This window comes from Phascolarctos cinereus, unplaced genomic scaffold (assembly GCF_003287225.1).
Source record: "Phascolarctos cinereus isolate Bilbo 61053 unplaced genomic scaffold, phaCin_HiC Scaffold_9;HRSCAF=440, whole genome shotgun sequence".
Classification (NCBI taxonomy): Eukaryota; Metazoa; Chordata; class Mammalia; order Diprotodontia; family Phascolarctidae; genus Phascolarctos; species Phascolarctos cinereus.
Genome location: NW_027556402.1, coordinates 201,610,014 through 201,629,273, shown reverse-complemented (window position 1 = coordinate 201,629,273; position 19,260 = coordinate 201,610,014). Strand labels below are relative to the sequence as shown.

At 44.7% G+C, this 19,260-nt stretch overlaps 1 protein-coding gene across 3 annotated transcripts; it reads right to left on the bottom strand.

Moving 5' to 3' along the window:
• Positions 1-172: 172 nt before the first annotated feature.
• SPON2 (spondin 2) lies at positions 173-11,881 on the bottom strand. Of its 3 annotated transcripts, XM_020992285.2 has the most exons (8): positions 11,777-11,881; positions 11,403-11,648; positions 11,000-11,077; positions 10,462-10,688; positions 8,950-9,173; positions 6,974-7,165; positions 6,292-6,466; positions 173-2,002 (listed from the first exon to the last, which is right to left on the bottom strand). In XM_020992285.2, exons 4-8 carry the CDS (start codon positions 10,682-10,684, stop codon positions 1,824-1,826), a joined length of 993 nt encoding a protein of 330 aa, XP_020847944.1. In that variant the 5' UTR covers positions 10,685-10,688; positions 11,000-11,077; positions 11,403-11,648; positions 11,777-11,881; the 3' UTR covers positions 173-1,823. The 3 variants fall into 3 exon arrangements, with proteins under 3 accessions (XP_020847944.1, XP_020847943.1, XP_020847945.1); XM_020992284.2 differs by lacking the exon at positions 11,000-11,077; XM_020992286.2 differs by lacking the exons at positions 11,000-11,077; positions 11,403-11,648 and having other exon boundaries at positions 11,777-11,874.
• Positions 11,882-19,260: the final 7,379 nt, after the last annotated feature.

Here is a 19,260-nt window from a genome sequence, read left to right as displayed (position 1 = left end):
AATGAATGCTTGTTAATTAGAAAACTAATAAAATAAAATTTAAAATAATAATAAAATGAAGGGGTTGGACAAGATAAGCTTTGTGCTTCCTTTTAAACCCTAAATCCAGTGAGAGGATCCTCCTTCCAACTTGGTGACTTTTGTAGACATGAGTAAGGTTGATTCATGGACATTTGTGAAGAAAGATAGAAATTTTATTTATGTGCAAAGAGATCAGTAACATTTAAAAAAATGAGGTGAATCTTTCCAGATTGTCCATTCATATCATCACTCGTTTTGACCCCTGTTCAGATGAATATCTGACAAAACCACAGGATCAAAGCCAGCTAGATGGGAAGGGATCCCAGACACAACCACATTTCAGGTGCTAGCATCTGGATTGCTTCAACCTGGGCACAAATGGGAGTATTTGCCTGGAGGGGCAATTGGGGGTCTCACTGAGTTCTCTACCTTCCCTCATTTCCACTCCTCTGAGGCCTAATGGTTCCTGGGAAGTATCCTTTCTCTGAATTTAAAAGAAAATAAAAAGCCGTGTAAAGGTTTGCTTAAAGCTAATAAATTAGTAAAAAAAAAATCATAATCCAGGACATCATTATCATTAGCCTCAAATGTACATAAATAAACTTTCTGGAGGAACTAATTCTAGTTCAGGCATGACCCATGTAACATTGCCCTGACCGACACTATTAATACATGACTCAAACCTCACTGTGACTTTGGAGAGGCACCACTGTGACATTCATTAGCCAATCATTGAGTGACCATTAAGACAACATTAACCTTCACTGAAGACTTCGTCCAAGGTCCAATGGCTGGTAGAGGTAGCCGTGAGCCCCGGAAGGCCATATCAGCAAAGCAAAACCTCTCAAATGGTCTATCAAGCTAGAAAGTGTAGGCTGGGGGGAAATCTATGTATCTGGTATCTATAAAGAAGGGTGGCCAAGTGAGGAGAAGGGTGTCTCAATAGGACTGACCAGCTGGGGGGGGTGACTTTTTTTTTTGCCACAATAACTCATATAAAAATGTAGGGAGACAATGTGATGCAGTCAATGGCAAGAGCACAGGATTTGTGGTTAAAGGACTTGGATTCAAATCCTGACCCTGTACTTGTGTACCTGTATAATTCAGAGCAAGTCACTTAATTTTTCTGGCCTCAGTTTCTTCATCTGTAAGATGAGGGGATTGAACTAGATGATTTCTAAGGTTTTTTCTTCAAGCTTTAAATCTGTAAGGTATGTAGGAGGAGGGGTTGTAATGTGCCTCAGTGGAAAGGATTGACTTTGTGCAGGAAATCACAGATCCTTAAAGTACGATGTCATACAGAACATGCCACAGCCCCTTGTCATGTTGCTTCTCCAAATGTTGTGTTTTTCTAGAATCCTGTAATTGATGTGGGATTACGGGAGATGGAAGATGATGGGGTAGGCATGCCAGCGTTGGACGATGTGAACATACTGGTTCCCGTGTATATTAGAAAAATCGGTTTTCAGAAGTGAATCCAATTTGCTTAGAAAGAAATCTCCCATTTAGCCACTAGAGGGTAGTGTGAGCACTTCTACCATCCTGGGAGAGATTATTCAGGCTATGGGTCTTTCATCCCAAATCAGAAAGCTGCATGAACGTTTAGGGATTTATCAGAAACATCTCCCACAATTGGTTACCCAGGCTGAACAGAGGGTCGCTCGATAGATAATGTCCCATGCCAAACCAAGGCCACACCTGAATTCCCCAGGACTGACTCCTGTGCCCACTTCTGCCCGCAGCCCAGCTTGGTTACCCAGGAGGGGGTCTGGGCACTTGGCTGGCTGGGTCTGTCATGCTCCTTAGATACAGTTGTCAGGCTCACACGCAGTCTCTTCTTCCAGTTCTGGGCAGGGGGTTCCATTGTTGGCTGGCTGCAGGTGGATATAGCGGGTGCGGCTCTTGGCTCCTGTCTTTCCGCACGGGCCTGTGCATAGACCCCAGGAAGACCACAGGGAGACTTCACAGTCCAGAGGTGTTTCTGGAAATGGACAAAGCACAAAGACATCCAGCTAGCATTAAACTAAGCATGAGTAGATGTTTTTCAGGAAAATCAGACATATTTGCTCCTCCTGCCCCCCATGTAAAACCAGGGAGCAGCTGTTGCTGTTTTTAAAAAGCAAGACTAGTAACTTTTATGTTTGTTTGTTTGTTTGTTTACTTGTAGCTCTGCTAGTAAGATATAGAGCACAGCATAAGAAGAGTCTCAGACTTGGAATCAGAGGACCTGGGTTCCAACCTCAGTTCTGCTATTTAACTGTGAGACCTTGAGCAAGTCTCTGTTCCTCCCTGGGCCTCAGTTTCTCTCTTTGTAAAGGGAATTGGACTGCATTGTCTCTGACAGTTGTTGTAACTCTAAAATCCTATGTCCTATGCCCTAAAGTTCTTTTTGGGGGTAACATTCTGTGTCCTAAAGCTCCAGATCCCATGTTTGATAGACTCAGCCCCCTCCAAGCTTGGATGTTCTACTTTTTTTTTTTTGGCAACTGGGGTTAAGTGACTTGCCCAGGGTCACACAGCTGCTAGTAAGTGTCAATGTTTGGTCTGAGGCCGGACTTGAACTTAGGTCTTCCTGACTTCAGGGCCCGTGCTCTATCCACTGCGCCATCTAGCTGCCCCTATGTTCTACTTTCTAAGCCCCCTTCCAGTTCCAACATTCTATTTTCTGAGATCCCTTCTAGCCTGAGCATTCCATGTTCTATGGTCCATGCTAGTGCTAACATTCTATATTCCAAGGTCAGGGCAATCCAGTTGAAATAACACTAACTCTTGAGTCAAAGAACTGGGTTCGAATCCAAGTTCCTGTAACTAGGTGGTATAACAAAGCTGGGCCCGGAGTGGAGAAAACGTGAGGGTCAGTTTGTGACTCAGACACTTACTGGCTGTGTGACCCCTAACAAGTTTCACTTAACCTCAGTCTTCCTCAGTTTCCTCATCTGTAAAATGGGGATAATAAAAGCACTTACTCCCAGGGTTGTTGTGAAGATGAAATGAGATACTATTTGTAAAGCACTTTGCAAAGCTTAAAGCGCTCTATAAATGCTAGCTATTACTACTTACTCCCTGTGTTACTACACTTTTCTGCCTCAGGCTTCTCATCTGTAAAATGAGGGCGCTAGACTAGATAGAGACTCCCAGGTCACTGCCAGCTCTCAGTAGGTGATTGATTGACATTTTATATTCAATGTTTTAAGGTCCTTTTCAGCTTTGCGATGGTATAATTTTTCTAACCTCAAACCAATACATTTTGGATACTACATCTCCCATAGCTGCTCGATCTGCCTAAGGACATCGAATTCAAAGGATTTGATTTTTACATTCCTATAATAAAGGCCATATGTTGCCTGGTAAATAAAAGCTTCTGTTTTCTGCTTTTGAAAATGAGCTGTCGTTCTGTGGCAGCCTGAAGGCTCCTGGCCCCCGCCACCGCCGCCGTGTGCGCTGTGTTTACTCCGCCGGAAAGTGCCAAGCTCTCCTATTGTGAGAAAATGCTCAAAAAATGACAAACACTCTGACAACAGTTTTGACAAAACTGCAACATTTGATTTTCATCCCTAATGGATTCCAAAGGGAGCAGCCAGATCCCCAGATCATCATGAGCAGGCAGGCCCCTCCCACAGCTTGGGTGGAGGGTCTCGGCCCCCCTGTGTGGGCACCATGGGCACTGTGGGCTGCAGCATCCTGTCTTTGCATTCTTTCATTTCACCATGTCTTGCTCATTTCCCCAAATTAAAAATAAATAAATAAATAAATAAAAATAAAAAAGAATCCATTGGGCTTTATGGCTGAACCACTTAACTTAATTTTTTTCCAAGCCAAGGTAGGAAGTTTGGATAGACGCTTCGTGGGGAAGGGAAGGGGGTCCATCTGGCTCAGCCACCCAACTTAAAGCAAGCTATTGTCCTCCAATGGACTTCGGTTTCCCAGTGAGCAAAATACAAGAAGTTCTCTTACAGCCTCTCTTCCTGGGATATTGGAAAGACAGAATGGGAATTCTGAAACTTAAAATCCTAGGATTTGCATTTGGATGGGACCTCAGAGGTCAGGTCAACCCCTCTGTTCCCTATGTAACATCCCTTCTCATGGGGAGGGGACCCAAGTCTTCCGACTCTGAGGGTTAGGGCCTCTGTCTCCGTCTCCCTCAATAACCCCCAGTGCAGGCTTAGGAAGAGAGGGAAAACCAGAAAACGCTTTTTGAAAGCCTAATTGATTGCTATGGCCCAGAGATTCGATACTACGGTCTTTCATCTTACTTCTGGAAACAGTTTCAAATCCATATTAATTTAAGGTCTACAGAAGTTCCTTATTCATTAAGATAAAGATCTGTTTGTCCCAAACCAATGGCCCCGAATCCTATGATCCTCACTAAGTCCCCGTCTCCCCTTTATGCTGTGTCTTTCAACAGGATAGAAAGACTTACTTCAGAGTAAACATGTGAAAGATTAATAATGTGCAGCCCATATGAAGACCTAAAGAACTTGGTTTGGGGTGTTTTTCCTGAGGGTGGGGTGGGGAGGAGGGCTGAGTAGATCTCTAATAATTCAGCATCATAGGTTCACGGGAAGAACCTCAGAAGGCAGCCAAGCTCAGGCCCCTCTGGTTGCGTATGAGTCCCCTCCATAGCATCCCAGAAAGCTCTCCAGGTACTGAGAGCTTGAGAACTGACCCTCTCCTTCTCAAAGATACCCCTTTCACTTCGGAGCACATCAAGGCATCACCGTGTGATGTCACTGGTCGTCTTCAAAAATGAAGGACGAACGACAAATATTTGTGCTTACATTATGTCCAAACCTGCCTCTCTGTGGCTTCCACCCAATGCGCCTCCCTTATAGGAATTACAGCTGAAAGGACCAATCCCCTCATTTTACAGGGGAGAAAACAATCCCAAGAAGATGAAGGATTTGCCTAGATTCTAACCCAGGTCTTCTGCCTCTAAGTCCAATGTCCTCTCCACTACATTATTGCGCTCTGGAGCTCAGCAAGGCAAGTGTCCCAGATCAGCCCTTCAGATATCACTGGGCAGGCAACCACCCCCTCATCCCCATCCCACGCACTTAAGTCCTCTTTCCTCCAGGCCAGATGGTACAAAGGATAGAAAGAATTGGATGGAGTGTCTTTATGAATGAAGGACCTTAATGGGTAGGAATAGATTGCCCAATTCATTCTGATTAATTTTTATAATAAAAGGAGAGGTAGAACCCTAACAAATAAGTTAGTTAATTGTTCTCCCCTGACACAACATGAATCAGTATGAATCTGTATTCCTAAAACATAAATCACATTGTGTGCTTTTTCAATTCAATTAATCAAGTGTTTAAGATCCGACTGTGTGCAGTGCCTTGGGCTAAGCACTGGATTGTTTTTAGTGGAAGGGGGGAAATTTATTCAACCTCTTTATGTAGCCATTTTATTTATTTACTTTCAAAGCCATAATTACAGGATGAAAGTCTTCAAATGATAGATGTTATGGAATAATCATGCCCTATGAAATCACGAGGCCCTTCTCATCTCTGATCATCTATTTCTTCCTCTGGACTAGTTAGTCCTTAAGGCCCCTTCTGGTTGACAAGAAGACTTATTCTACTTCAAATTAACTCTTTTACCGGGTACCTAGGATTTCATTGATTGCAGGGACATCCTGGTGTGAATGCTCCCTCCACTAATGCAGATTGGCAGCTCGTCTATAACTTAAACAATTGTCATGGACCCCTTGGAAAGTCTGGGGAAGCCTATGGACCCCTTCTCAGAATAATGTTTTAAATGTGTAAAATAAAGTACATAGAATTACAAAGAAAACCAATTAGATTGAAATCCAGTTATAAAAAATTTTTTTTTAACTCAAACAGTCCAGGTTAAGAACCCCTGTCTTAGAAGGGAGGGGAAAAAACTGAGCGGTTAAGCAACTGTCCAGATTCACACAGTTAATGTGTACCAAGGGCAAGATTTGAACTCGGATCTTCCTGACTCCAGGACCAGTCTTCTATCCACTACACTAGGTCATCTCTCAAAGGCAATAAAGTCAAACCCACCAAATTCTTCACATTTGCATCTGCTTTTCCAACCACTTTCCCCTACATTATCTCATTCTTTCCCAAAGCCTCCAGTGGGAACCAGGGGGAAGGCAGCTCCTCCTCCCCCGTGGTGGCACCATTCCATACAGCTGCTGGAGCTAAATTTACTTCCAATTGGGTCACTGGCTTGCCTTTGCTTTGGGGTTACCCCACCGCCCCAGAGAGCATATGCCTAAGTGGGAGAAGCCCATGGACTTACCCAAAAGGGAATCCTCGATTTCATTCCCCATGCGGACCATGACAGGGGGAGTGGGGCCAAAGACCCTTTGCCTCTTTTTGATTCTCACCATGGTCACTCGGGCAATAGGTGGCAGAGATTTCAGCTTGGGGTAATAGAAGGAATTTGCAGGGTGGCTGGGAGATGATGATGTTATCTGGAATTTAAGCAAAGCAGACATTTGCTCAGTTAAGACTGCTCAGTCTGCAGAAAAATCTCTGATACCGTTGTCAGATAGCTGGGAAACTCCAGCAGCAGCTCGCCCAGCCAGCCAACACAGACCATAGGCCAAAAACCACATTTCTCCTTGTAGCTTGAATTCTCCACTGGATTCAGGGATGTAGCCTAAATAAGCATATTCCCTGTAATAGTCCAAGCCCAGGCCAAGTTAACTAGGCAATTTGCTTAGCCCCTCAGTTCTTATCTAGCAGGTTTTATCACAGCTTTATCTAGGCAGTCTGGTCTAGACAGTTATCAGATAATGGAGTAAGGTGACCCAAGATAGTTGTCTGTGGGCTTGAGAGAAGTCTGGAGACCCATCCTGCACCCCTTCTCCCTCAGGTACTTTGAGAGAAGCCAGTTCTCCAGAATGATCACAGCCCACAGGGCATGGGGCGGTTGAGGGTTAAACCCTAACGACCTCTCTGATTCCAAGGCTCCTTACCTCTGTCACCGTGTCCTGGGGGATGGTGGCAAAGTTGGGAGAGGAGAATGTGAAGCCACTGTCTGTCCCAGCATCGTAGGGGAAAAGGTCCAAGGTGACTTGTTCTTTCCATCGGTTTCCTTCGCACAGATTGATACTATCTACTCCAACAAACCAGTCAGGGCTGGGAACAATTCGCACTAGGAATGACACCTAGCAAGGGAAAGGCAGCTAGAATTAGCACTCTGATGAGGAGTGTGACTCTCCTGGAAGCCCTGGCTGGAGAGTAGGATGGGCTGAGCTCAGCACCTGCAGGGTAAGACCACAAACACAGTAACTTCCGAGGGCTTCTGTATAAGACAAAATTGACACTTTAACCAGGGATTGGAGGGGAAGCTCTGTCGGAGTTCTGTCAACGATGCTTGAAATAGCTACAGATGACGTGGAAGAGTCTCCGTCACCACTTCAGCTCATCCTCCACTCTGCTGCTGAAGTCATTTTGATCTCACATGTGATTCCCCTCCTTAACTACCTGCCGTGGCTCCCTATTGCCTCGAAGGTAAAATAGAAATTCCTCTGTTAGTTTTCAAGGCCCTTCACAACCAGGATGCAACCCTATCTTTCCAGCCTCATTGAAAATGACTTCCCCTCCTGCACTCTGAAATTCAGGCAAAATTGGCCTTCTCTTGTTCCTCACACACAGACCCATCTCCTGTCCCCATACCTTTGCACTGGCTAGTCCTCATACCTGGAATGCCCTCCATCTTTCCCTTTGCCTGGAAGAGTCCCATTCTTCCTTTAAGATGCAACTCAAGGACTATCTTTTGCATACAGTGTTTGCAGATTCTCCCAACAGCTAGAACCCTCATTCCCAGGTATCCTTGCATTTACCTTCTTTTGCATTTATTTGTATTTATTCACTATGTTATTCTTATAATGCATATATATATAATATATATATATATATATACATATATATATATTCTTGTTGTCTCCTCTGTTAGAACATAAGATTCTTGTGAGTAGGGGTTATGCCATTCCCTGGCAAATAGTGTGGGCTTACTAAAAATTTGCAGATTGGTTGATCAGAAAAATTGTCCAACAAGGGGCAGCCTTTGAGTGGCTTGATTGGCACAGACTCACCTACCTGAGTAACCTATACTGGTTGGAACTTGCCTTGTCCAGGCAATTCTACATCTACAACGGAGAGCGTAGGTGGACCAGGTCAGCCCAAGGAGAAGTGAGGCAGGGTAGAATTCTACCTGGAGCAAGCCTGAGCATGCACACTCACTATACTGGCAAACATCCCCTACATTGCAAACAACCGAATCAGCCCAAAGGCACCAAGGAAGTAGCCTGCCTACCAGTGCACGGGCAGTGGTAATGTCCTTTCCTCCTCCTGGAATGGCTCACTCACATGCCCAGCTAATGTTCCTTCTATACTGGTACAAATGCCTAATGCATGTCTCAGTTGGCCTTTTCCAATCAGTGTTAATAGTTAGCATAGTAATCATCATCATCATCATCATCATTTTATCATAATAAATCCCATTTCTACTGTGCTTGCCTCACTGTATAAATAGTACAGTGAATACAGCACCGGATGTGGAATCAGGAAGACCAGGATTCACACTCTGTCTCAGACACTTACTACCCGCGTGACCCTGGGCAAGTCACTTAACTTTTCTACGTCTCCATTTCTGCCTCTGAATCCTGATGGCCTCTAAGGTCTCTTCCAGCTCCAATTTAATGATTCTATGCTCCTGTTATCTTCACTTTACAGATAAGAAAGCTGAGGGAGGCTCAGTTGGTCATACAGTTTAGTGAGTTTCAGAGCTGGAATTTGAACCCAGGTCTTGAGACTCCAGGTCTCTTCTATATACCCCTTGCCTGATAGGAACCTTTCTGTGGCAGAACACTATTTCTATGATACCTGCCCTTTATTGGAAAATAAATGAGGATGAAGATGATCCTGAAAGACATTGAAATCCACTTACTAGTGAATGCCTTGAATGAGCCTCTAACTGAGTGGAGGTCTGTCCTGTGCCACTGGGAATTGCTGATGCTGAGAAAACACTGTGCACACTCTGAATTTTCTCACCGGCCGCCTCGATTTCCTTCATCAGTTCCCAAGCTTCACCCTTTTCAGCAAAATCCCGAACCCCATTGCTGACATACTCATCCTTCTTCCACATGCTATAGTCAGAGCTGTGTGTCGCACCTGTCAGGGGCAGATATTAGCCAGACAGACATTAGAGAGGCCAGGCGGTATAGTAGGTAGGGGACAGGTCTTAATGTCAGGAGACACCTGGGTGCCTTACCCAGGGACCCGAAGTGTTTGCTGAGTGATCCCCAGAAGTTCACATCCTCCCTGGGCCTTAGAATGATCATTGTATCTATTTCACAGAGCCAGTGAGAGTCAAATCAGACAATGTACACAAAGTAAACAAAGCTGTAAGTGAGTGTTATCTGAATGAGTTGGATCCTTAAAGCTCAGATTTGGCCAGGCCTTACCCTTGGATTTCCAAGATGGTCCCATTTGTTTTTTTGGCTTAGACTTCCCCAGCCTGACCTTGTTTACCCAACAGTTCTAGACATCTCCATTTGGGGGGAGGGGAAGAAGGAAGAACTTAAATATTTTTAGAACTGACATAAGTTTGAATTCTGGACCCTACAGCTAAACTTGTCCAAGGGCTCTCCCTCCAGACATATCCTCCTGGTGCTGTTGGTACTGAATCAGATTTCTGGAGCCACTAAATAGAACATCATTAGGGGGCATAATTAGCCATTGTTTCTGTGCTATAAAAATCATAGCTTGTAGAGTGGAAAGAGTCCTTCCTAGATTAGAAGTCAAAGGACCCTGGTGTGGGCTCTGGCTCTTTTACTGACTAACTACATGAGCTTAGACAATTTAATTGCCCTCTCTGGGCTTCAGCTTCTTTTGGGGGACAATAATATTTACACGATTTGCTTCACAGAATTTCTATGAGGATCAAATGAGATCAGGTTTGTAAAGTGCTTTGGAAACTAAAACATGATATAAATGTGGGGCTCTTTAAAAAAAACAACTTTGAAACATTTATTGAACACCTACTATGTTCAGGTTCCTATGCTAAGCACTGAGGTTTGGGGGGAGGAGATTTGTGATTTCTTAAGTGAAGGGAGCTCCTTGTGAGAAAATACCCGCTACCAATATGTAAACTATTGTCTTAGGGAGTTGGGAGGTAGGGTCATTGAGAAATCAAGTTCTTGTCCAAGGTCACATAGATACATGTATGAGAGATAGGAATTCATCCTGAGTCTTCCTGACTACAAGACCAGGTCTCTTAGAATTGAAAATGAAGGACCTTGGAGACCATTTGAAAAAAAAAAACCCTCTTATTTTACAGAAGAGGAAGCTGAGGCCAGTAGAGCTTGGCCTCAAACTCCCCATCTTCCAACTCCAAATCTTTCCATTTCACCACTGAAGTCCAGCATCCTTTTAGCTCTACCAGGCTGCCTCTACTTACCTAGTAAGGAGGACCACTGCGCCGGGGGTCTGAAGAGAGGGTACTGCTTGGGGAAGGCTGTCTGGCTCCATTTCCCAGTGAAGGAGATAGTGTACCTCCCCAGACCTGGGGCTGTGCAAACAGCCTCTTCCCCCACTGGCAAGCAGCTGCTCCAACTCAGAGCTGTCAGGAGGAGGGTCCCCACAGCTCTACAGGAGCGGCAGACACGCATCAAATTTTCCATGTTCCTGAATGTGGAAAAGGGGGGGATATACCCGCATTGGTATGACAGATCATCACAGACACAGAAAGGCAGGGGACAGGCTGATGACAAGGACCACTGTCTGCTCTCCTTGTGAACAGTGACCTCTCCACAAGGAACTACACATATAAAGTACTTGGGTGTGGAAGGAGGGCTGGCTGAACACATCACCAGGCTTCTTTCCCCATGTACAGTATCCCATTTCCCCACCCACTGCCAGGCTGGCTCCAGCTTCCAGATGGGCACCTCCAATGGAAAACCCCAATACCCTTCCCTTTATTCCTTCTGATCAGGCACCTGGAGAAACATAGTCCTGGTTTTCTTCTCCAATCCTATTGGACTCACATCTGGAATTAATTAGACCGGCAAATGTTTCTGTGGGAAACATCAGTGGTGTATTTATTCTTTTAAAGAATGGGTTCTGTGCCAACATTGTGATGAATTTCAAATTGACGTCCTCAAACTTCTGGTTGCTGCCAGAGAGGTTTAGCTAAAGGAATTACAGGTGTACTACTGGAGGGGCTCGGGGCTGTTCTCGGGCACGAACCTGGAGGACCCGCTAGCAACACGGTCTGGAGAGAGCTGCTATCACTCTGGCACAAGACGTTGCAGAACCGATGAATTTGTCTCTTTTAATATACTAAGGAGATAAAGCCTGTAGGTTGGGGTCCATAGGGCAGGGGCGGGGGCCAGTACTCACTCGGATAGCTGCGGGCAGGAGCGAGGGTGGCAGGCTGGGGGCTGCGGGCACCTGTGCTGGCTGGCAGAGGGCTGGCAGCGGACAGCACTGTTCGGCGGCCGTCTGTGAGCAGGGCAGCCCGAGCAGCCTATTTATGCCTGAGCAGGGGCCCCCTCTGGCCAACGAGGAAGGGTCACCTTTAGACCTTCCTGTTCGACGCCCTCCAAAGCTGCCGGACTCTGACGCTCTGGCTCCGGCCGCGGCCCCCTGGGGACCGATGGGGCCAAGGGCGGGTTAGAACCTCCCTCCCCACCCCCAGCACCCCTCCTTTCACACACACACATCCCCTCCCCTTGCTGAATGGACAAAGCATGTGAGGGGGGGGAAAGTCTTACCCACAGCTCAAGTTTTGTGGCGCCAGCGCCGGGAATTCTGCTCTGCTGCTAAGAGGTTCCGAGTTCTGGGGGGAGGATGACGCCGCCCGCCTCCTGGCCCTGACAGAGCTGGGGGGAGTGAGGCTCTTTAGAGGGCCGGCCAACTGCCCTCCAAAGTTTATGGCTACAAAATGATGCCTCTGCCAAACATTCCCTGAGATCACTCCTCCCCTCCCTTTCTCCTCTGCTATCTCCTCTCTCTTTGTCCCTTTCTTTTGTTCCCCTTTCTTTTTCTTTCTTTCACTTTTTTCCACCTTTTTCCTTTCTTTCCTCTCTCCATTTATCCATTCAACGTAATGAGCATTCGCTAAGTACCCACTGTGTGCAAGAGATGTCATTCCACACTTTAAAAGCACTTATGTATAAAGCACTATGCTTTTTCTCCCTCTTTCTTTTTCTTTGTCTTGCTTTCTTTTCCTTCCTTCATGCTTGTTCCCCTTCTTTCTCTTTCTCTGTCTCTGTTTCTTTCTGTCTTTCTCTGTGTCTCTGTCTCTGATTGTCTCTCTCTCTTCCCTCTTCTCTCTCCTTCCTCCCTTCTTAATTTTTCTCTCTTCCTTCATTCATTCAAGATTCATTAAGCACCTCTCCCCTTTTCTCATGCTTGCTCTCCTGCCCCCCTCACCCTACCCCCTTTCCACACCCCAGTTCTATTTTTCTTTCTTTGCTCTACTTCCACGGTCCCATGTTCCTATCAGACCCCATCTAACCCCTTGTAGAAGTGGAGAAGACATCATCCAGTCTTCCTTTTCTCTTACTTGAGCAGCATCCTGAGTAAAAATCTTTCTGAACAAGTTGCATGGGACTCTGTGTGTGTGTGTATGAGTGTGCTGGAGCTCACATACTGGAGATGCTATTAAGGCCCACTCCTTGCCCTTGAGTTATGAAGCTAGGGTGGGGACAGTGCACCTTTCCAAGTCCAGGGGCACCATCCTTTGGGGATTCTCATTTCAGACCTCCAGTCTGACCTTTGGTACTATAACTGTGTCTGGCTCCCAAGCCAAATGAAGTTTCTTTTTTCTGACACAGCTAGGAAAATGCCAAGAAAAGACAGCACTGAGCAAAGGAGGGTATGATGAACTAAGCCGAAAAGGATCACAAACACATTCAGTGCTGAAGTACCAAGCACTTTAGCAAGCCAATGGGAAAATGAAAGGGACCTGAGCTCTTCTCCATCTCTCATGTAAGACCAGCTTTGAGGAGACAGCAGAGCCCCTCTGGTGGGGGGTGGGGGAAGGATCACTCATTCCTAAATAGAGGTGGTTCATGCCACTATAAAATGTTCCGTGTCAGTTCAAATCCTGAATGGCTGCTACCCCTTTAAGGAGCACAGCAAAGTAAGGGAGCACTACTAAAATAAAAGGATGGCTTTGAAGGACCACCTCTAAGCCAATCTGGAGACTCCTTCTTCTTTCAAAAGCCCCCGTTGGAAGTGTCTTAGAATTACAGAGTCACAATGTTGGTGACCTCAGAAGGCATCTAGTTCAATTACTCCTACCGAAACCATGACTTCTCTGTATAACACACCCAGTAGATGGCCATCTGGCCTTCACTCAAAGACCTCTGGGGATGGAAAGATCCTTAAAAGAAGCCCATTCCATTTTTGCACAGTTCTAATTATTTTTTTTTCTTATATTCCTCGTGAAATCCCCAAACTGCCCATCTGCACCACCCCCCAAACACACACATATTATTCCTTTTTTCGTGCACTCAGTGATACTTCATATCTTGGCTACAAATCTTGCCTCTTCGCTTACTGTTGTGTGACCCTAGGCAAGTCACTTAGCTTTTGAGGGCTTCAGTTTCCTTATTTGTAAAAGCCCAGGATTGAACCAGATGGTGTCTACAGTCCCTCTAGATCTATGATCATATGATTTTAATATCTCCTTTAAATCTCTTCCTACAATTAAACACCCCTGGCTTCTTCAAACAATCCTCCTTTGGATGAGTTCCAGATTGTTAAAGCTGTCCCTCAAATGTGGCCTTCAGAAAAGCACACAATCCCCCAGATGTGGTCTGGCCAGGGCAGAGGACAGCAGAATGGTCTCCACCTTTGTTCTGGACACAGTGTCTCAATACTGCCAGGGTTCCCATTACCTCTCTGGCTGCCATGACACATTGCTTACTCATCATAAGCCTGCGGTCCATTAAAACTCCCAGCGCTTTTTCATAGGAATTGTTCTAATCTTTCCCCAGACTACACTCATAAAACTGGTTTTTTGAACCCATGTTAAAAAAAAAAAACCTAAATTTCTCCTGGTTTTGTGTAATCTAAGCATGTTTGATAATCACAACTTCTATGTTGAAAAGCATAGGACAAAGGACAGACCTCTAGGATTGTTCTACTAATCACCCTCTAAGTTGACATGGTTTCATTATTTGTTACTTTATGAGGTCTATCATGCTTCCCTCCAGACTCTTCTCTGGGCTAAAGATTCCTAATTCCTTCAACAAAGCCTTTTATGGTAAGTTCCAGAGTTATCGAATTTGGGCTTCCAATCAGATTAAAATGTAATCGGGAAATGTCAGACAAAATAAAAACAAACACAATGTAACATAGGTAATATTAATTTGTGGTTTTGTAAGTCAACATGAAGCCAGCAAGGATCTGTTTCTATTTGAGTTTGACACCACTAGTATGGTCTATGGTCTATTCACCATCCTGGATGCCTTTCCCTGGAGATACCTTTTTCCCTTCTCAATGGGCTTCCTAATATGTGGCATCCGGAACTTAACAGAATGTTCCTGGTGGGAGTAACTAGGAAACATGAGAGACTACATTTCCCTTGTTATGGATGCTATGATCTGTTAATAATAATAATGTGATAACTAACATTTACATAGCACTTACTATGTGCTGGGCTTTGTGCTAAGCATTTGACTACAATTATTATTTCATTTGATACTGAAACAACCCTGGGGGGCAGGTGCTATTATTATTCCCACTTTACAGATGAGGAAAATGAAGCAAACAGTGTTTAAATAACTTGGCCAAGGTCACACAGCTAGGAAGTATCTGAGTTTAGATTTGAACACAGATCTAACTATAGGTTCAACACTCTGTCCACTCTACGCATCATCAAGCTTCCCCAACCGATAATACATTAGCTTTTTGGGGTGCTGTCTTGGAACTTTTGTCTTACGTTAAGCTTGCAGAACGCTCAAAGTCTTGTTTTTCCCACACATTAAAAACCATAAACTTGTGCGGTTGAGTTTTTGAACCACATGTAAGACTTTACATTTATTCCTGAAATGTTCTAATTTCATAGACTTGGCCTATTAACCTGACCTATAGGATCATTTTGGAATCCAATTCTCGTACAACGTATTAACTATCTTTGGCAGTTTCACATTATGCTTGACTTTTGAAGTATTCCATCTGCGACAAGCCTCTCATTTATCAAAAGCTATTGACAAGGGCATTGAACAAGAGAGGGCAAGCAACAAATCCTCATGGAACAGCACTGGCCATCTCCTTTTAGGTAGACGTCATGGATCCATTAATGACCATTTTGGTGTTTGGTCATTCAAACGGATGCAAATTCACCTATCAGCTTTATCATTTAGGACTCATCTCTCCATCTCCTTCACAAGGACATCCAAGAGAGTTTGTCAAATGCTCTACTGAAATCCAGGCATCTTACACCTAAGGTACTGTCTTGATCTGCCAATCTAATTAACCCGGCTTCCATCTCTACAAAAGGAAATTATTATACCTTGGTATGACATATTCCTGGTGGAGTCATTCTAACTTTATGCAGTCTTTTTTTCTGCTTTCTCAACTATTTTTAGTAGTATTTTTTTTCAGTTTTATGTAAAGATAAATTTTAACATCCAGGGTTTTTTTTTTTTGAAATTTTGAGTTCCAAATTTTTTCTTTCCTTTCTTTGCCTCCTCCCTCCCTAAGATGGTAAGAAATTTGATGTAGGTTATATATGTGCACTCATGTAAAACATATTTCCAGATTAGTCATGCTGTGAAAGAAGAAACCAAAAAAAACCCATGAAAAAAATAAAGTGAAAACAGTATGCCTCCATCTGCATTCAGACTCCATCAGTTCTTTCTCTGGATGTGGATAACATTTTTCATCATGAGTCCTTTGGAATTATATTGGATCACTGTATTGCTAAAAGTACCTAAGTCATTCATAGTTGATCATTGCACAAGATTGCTGTTATCGTATACAATGTTCTCCCGGTTTTGCTCACTTCACTTTGCACCAGTTCAGATAAGTCTTTCCAGATTTTTCTGAAGTCAGGCTGTTCGTCATTTCTTATAGCACAATAGTATTCCATTGCATTCATATACCACAACTTATTCAGCCATTCTCCAATTGATGGGCATCCCCCCAATTTCTAATTCTTTGGTATCACAAAAAGAGTTGCTATAAATATTTTTTGTACAAGTATGTCCTTTCCCCTCCTTTTTTTATTCTCTTTGGGATATAGACCTAGTATTGCCTGGTCAAAGAATATACACAATTTGGTTGCCCTTTGGACATAGTTCCAAATTGCCCTGTAGTCTTTTTTCTAAATGCTCACAAACCACCCTCTGGATAAAACACCACACAGTGCCCTGCTCCCAGACCTGCTGTCTCTTGGACAGTGCTCCATGCCCTGGACTTCTCCTTCTCCTTCTCCCTATCAAACCTGCCACACCTCCTCTGCTGTTCTGTTTGTCAGGCCCTGTGCCTGTTTTTAAGTGTGAAAGGCAGTATGATGTAGTGGAAAGAATGCTGGCCTTGGAGCCAAGAAGAGACCTGCTTTCAAATACCACCTTTTGATATTTATTAGCTATGTGACTAAGGGCAAATGACTTAGTTTTTCTGAGCTTCTGTTTCCTTGTCTCACTGGAAGAATTTAACTGGCGGGGTTGTCGTGAAGATCAAATGAGGTAAGTTATATAAAGTGCTCTACAAACCCTAAAGCACTCTGTGAAGGCCAGTCAGTGATCATTAATGGCCTTTGACAGCACTCCCCCAGGTTAGGTGCATTTTAATAGGGAACAGTGACAATCTAAAATGGAGAAGCTTTAATGGAGGGATTTCAGGCACCAACAACATACTGTTGTGAGCCAGGAATCCATTCACACAACAGAGGGTCAGGGAGCTAGCTGAGCAATGCTCGTCACCTCATCACTCCTTCATTGGTCAATATTTCAAGGATCTATCATCTATCTCATCAATAGGGCTGCTAGCCATGAGTGCAGACTGCAGCTTCTCCCCAAACTTCAATGAGTGGCCATGGCAGAAATGATTCATCCTCTCATTATAAATCATCTTCCATTATTATAAGTCAAAGATCTAGCAACCTTGTGGCCCAAGCTACTGGTGATGACAGTCTCAGAGCTTAGCTAGGCTGAACCTCAGACGATAGCCATCTGTTTGCATGTGGGCCTGTTTGCTGGGACCTGCCAGAAATTGTCCCCTAATGCCATAGCCATAGACTTTGAGAACCCAGGGGAATCCCCAGCCATGATGTGGTAGCACAGAAAAACTAAAAGAATACTAGATCTGGAACCAAAGGACCTGGCTTCAAAGCCTGGCCCTGCTGCTTACTATTTGTTTGATCTTTGTTTTTGTTTTGTTTTGTTTTTTGGCAATTGAAGTTAAGTGATCTGCTCAGGGTCACACAGCCAGTAAGTGTCAGGTGTTTGGTCTGAGGCCGGATTTGCACTCAGGTCCTCCTGACTTCAGGGCTGGTGCTCTATCCACTGCACCACCTAGCTGCCCCTATTTGTTTGATCTTGAACAAATTCTCTCATCCCTTGGCCTCAGTTTCCTCATCTGTCAAATGAGGGGGTTGGATGCTATGCCTCTGAGGTCCTTTCTAACTCTAGTGCCATAATCCCACATGGTAGCACCATCATGGGAGGACTTCACTAGAGGGTCCCATCCATCAAAGGAGGCTCAGAATAGCCTCACTCTCTACCTTACAGGGTCACTGTGAAGAAAACATTTTGTATTCCAGAAGATGCTATAGTACAGGATCTGGAAAGGACTTCGGGAACCATCTAATCCAACCCTCCTTACTTGACAGATGAGGAAACTGAGGCCCGGGGAAGCAAAGTGACTTGTTCAAGGTCACACAGGCAGTGAGAATCAGGAAGGACTTGAACCCAGGTCCTTGGCCTCCAGTGCTCTTTTCCACTGTACCACACTGTCTAGTTATTATCCAGCACTGAGAAAGCTAGTATCCTGCACGTAGGAGGTGCTTGGGAAGTCAGTATTGAATAGAATTGGAATACATCCCAACAGGGAGATGCCACCATCAGAATATGAACAGTTAGCCACTTACAGGGAGTGTATGGAGTGACGCTAGCCTGGAGGCCAGAAGGAATGAGCCCTGAGTATTTCACCATCCAAAGCCATCAACCAACCAATCCATTAATCAATAAGCATTTATTAACCACCCACTATATACCTTGCCCTGTGGATAAAAAGAAAAAAATTATTGTCCTATTTCTCAAGGAGTTTATGTTTAAGGATCTGGGTGTGACCTGAATAGGTCACTTGCCCAATTTTAATCTCAATTCTCTCCTCTATAAAAGGAAGAGACTGGGCTAGATCTCTAAGAATGCTTCCAGTTCTGATTCCATATTTAATATTATCCTATTAATAAACACTTTTAAATGAGAGATCTAGCAAACCTTCTTTATATCACAGGCAAAAATGCTCTGGGTCACGGCGGGGGGGGGGAAGAACCTGCAGCCTTGAGGCCACATGTGGCCTCCTAGGTCCTTGAGTGTGGCCTTTTGACCGAGTCCAAGTTTTACAGAACAAATCCTGCTATTAAAGGGATTTGTTCCATGAAGTTTAGATTCAGCCAAAGGGCCGCACTTGAGGACCTAGAGGGCCACATGTGGCCTCGAAGCTACCCCTGCTCTGAGACAAAGGGTGGAGGTAGGGGGATGAGGGAACAGGAACAGATCTTTCAGCTGGCTTCTCTGTCCCTCCCTAGAGGAGCTGAGGCACTGCTCTAGACAACAGATGCCCTTGTGCGCTCTTCTTCAGTTACCATGGCTACCTGAGCTCTGACTCAGAGCCCGGGCTTTTGCAGGTAGTCTCACATCCCCTGGCTCCATCCTCCCAGGGAGATACAGGGGCAGCTCCATTCCCATGCTAAAGTGTCACGTGCTTCAACCAGAGAAGGACCAGGATGTAGTGCAGGCATGTTGCCTCACCATTGGGAAGAACGGGACATGGGGTTAGCAAGCCATGAAGGTCCTGGCCTGGTCCAGAAAGCATGGTGTGATATGTTGAGATAAACCCTGGGTTGGGAGCCAGAAATCATGAGTTCCAGTCTGCTGCTTTGTCAATGACCTAGGGCAAATCACATTCCCTCCCCCAGCCTCAATTTCCTAAGTATAAAGCCAGGGACTAGATTTCTACTTTCTAAAATCCCTTCTGGGACAATATTCTAGGACGTGCCCTAGAAGGGGAATTCTTG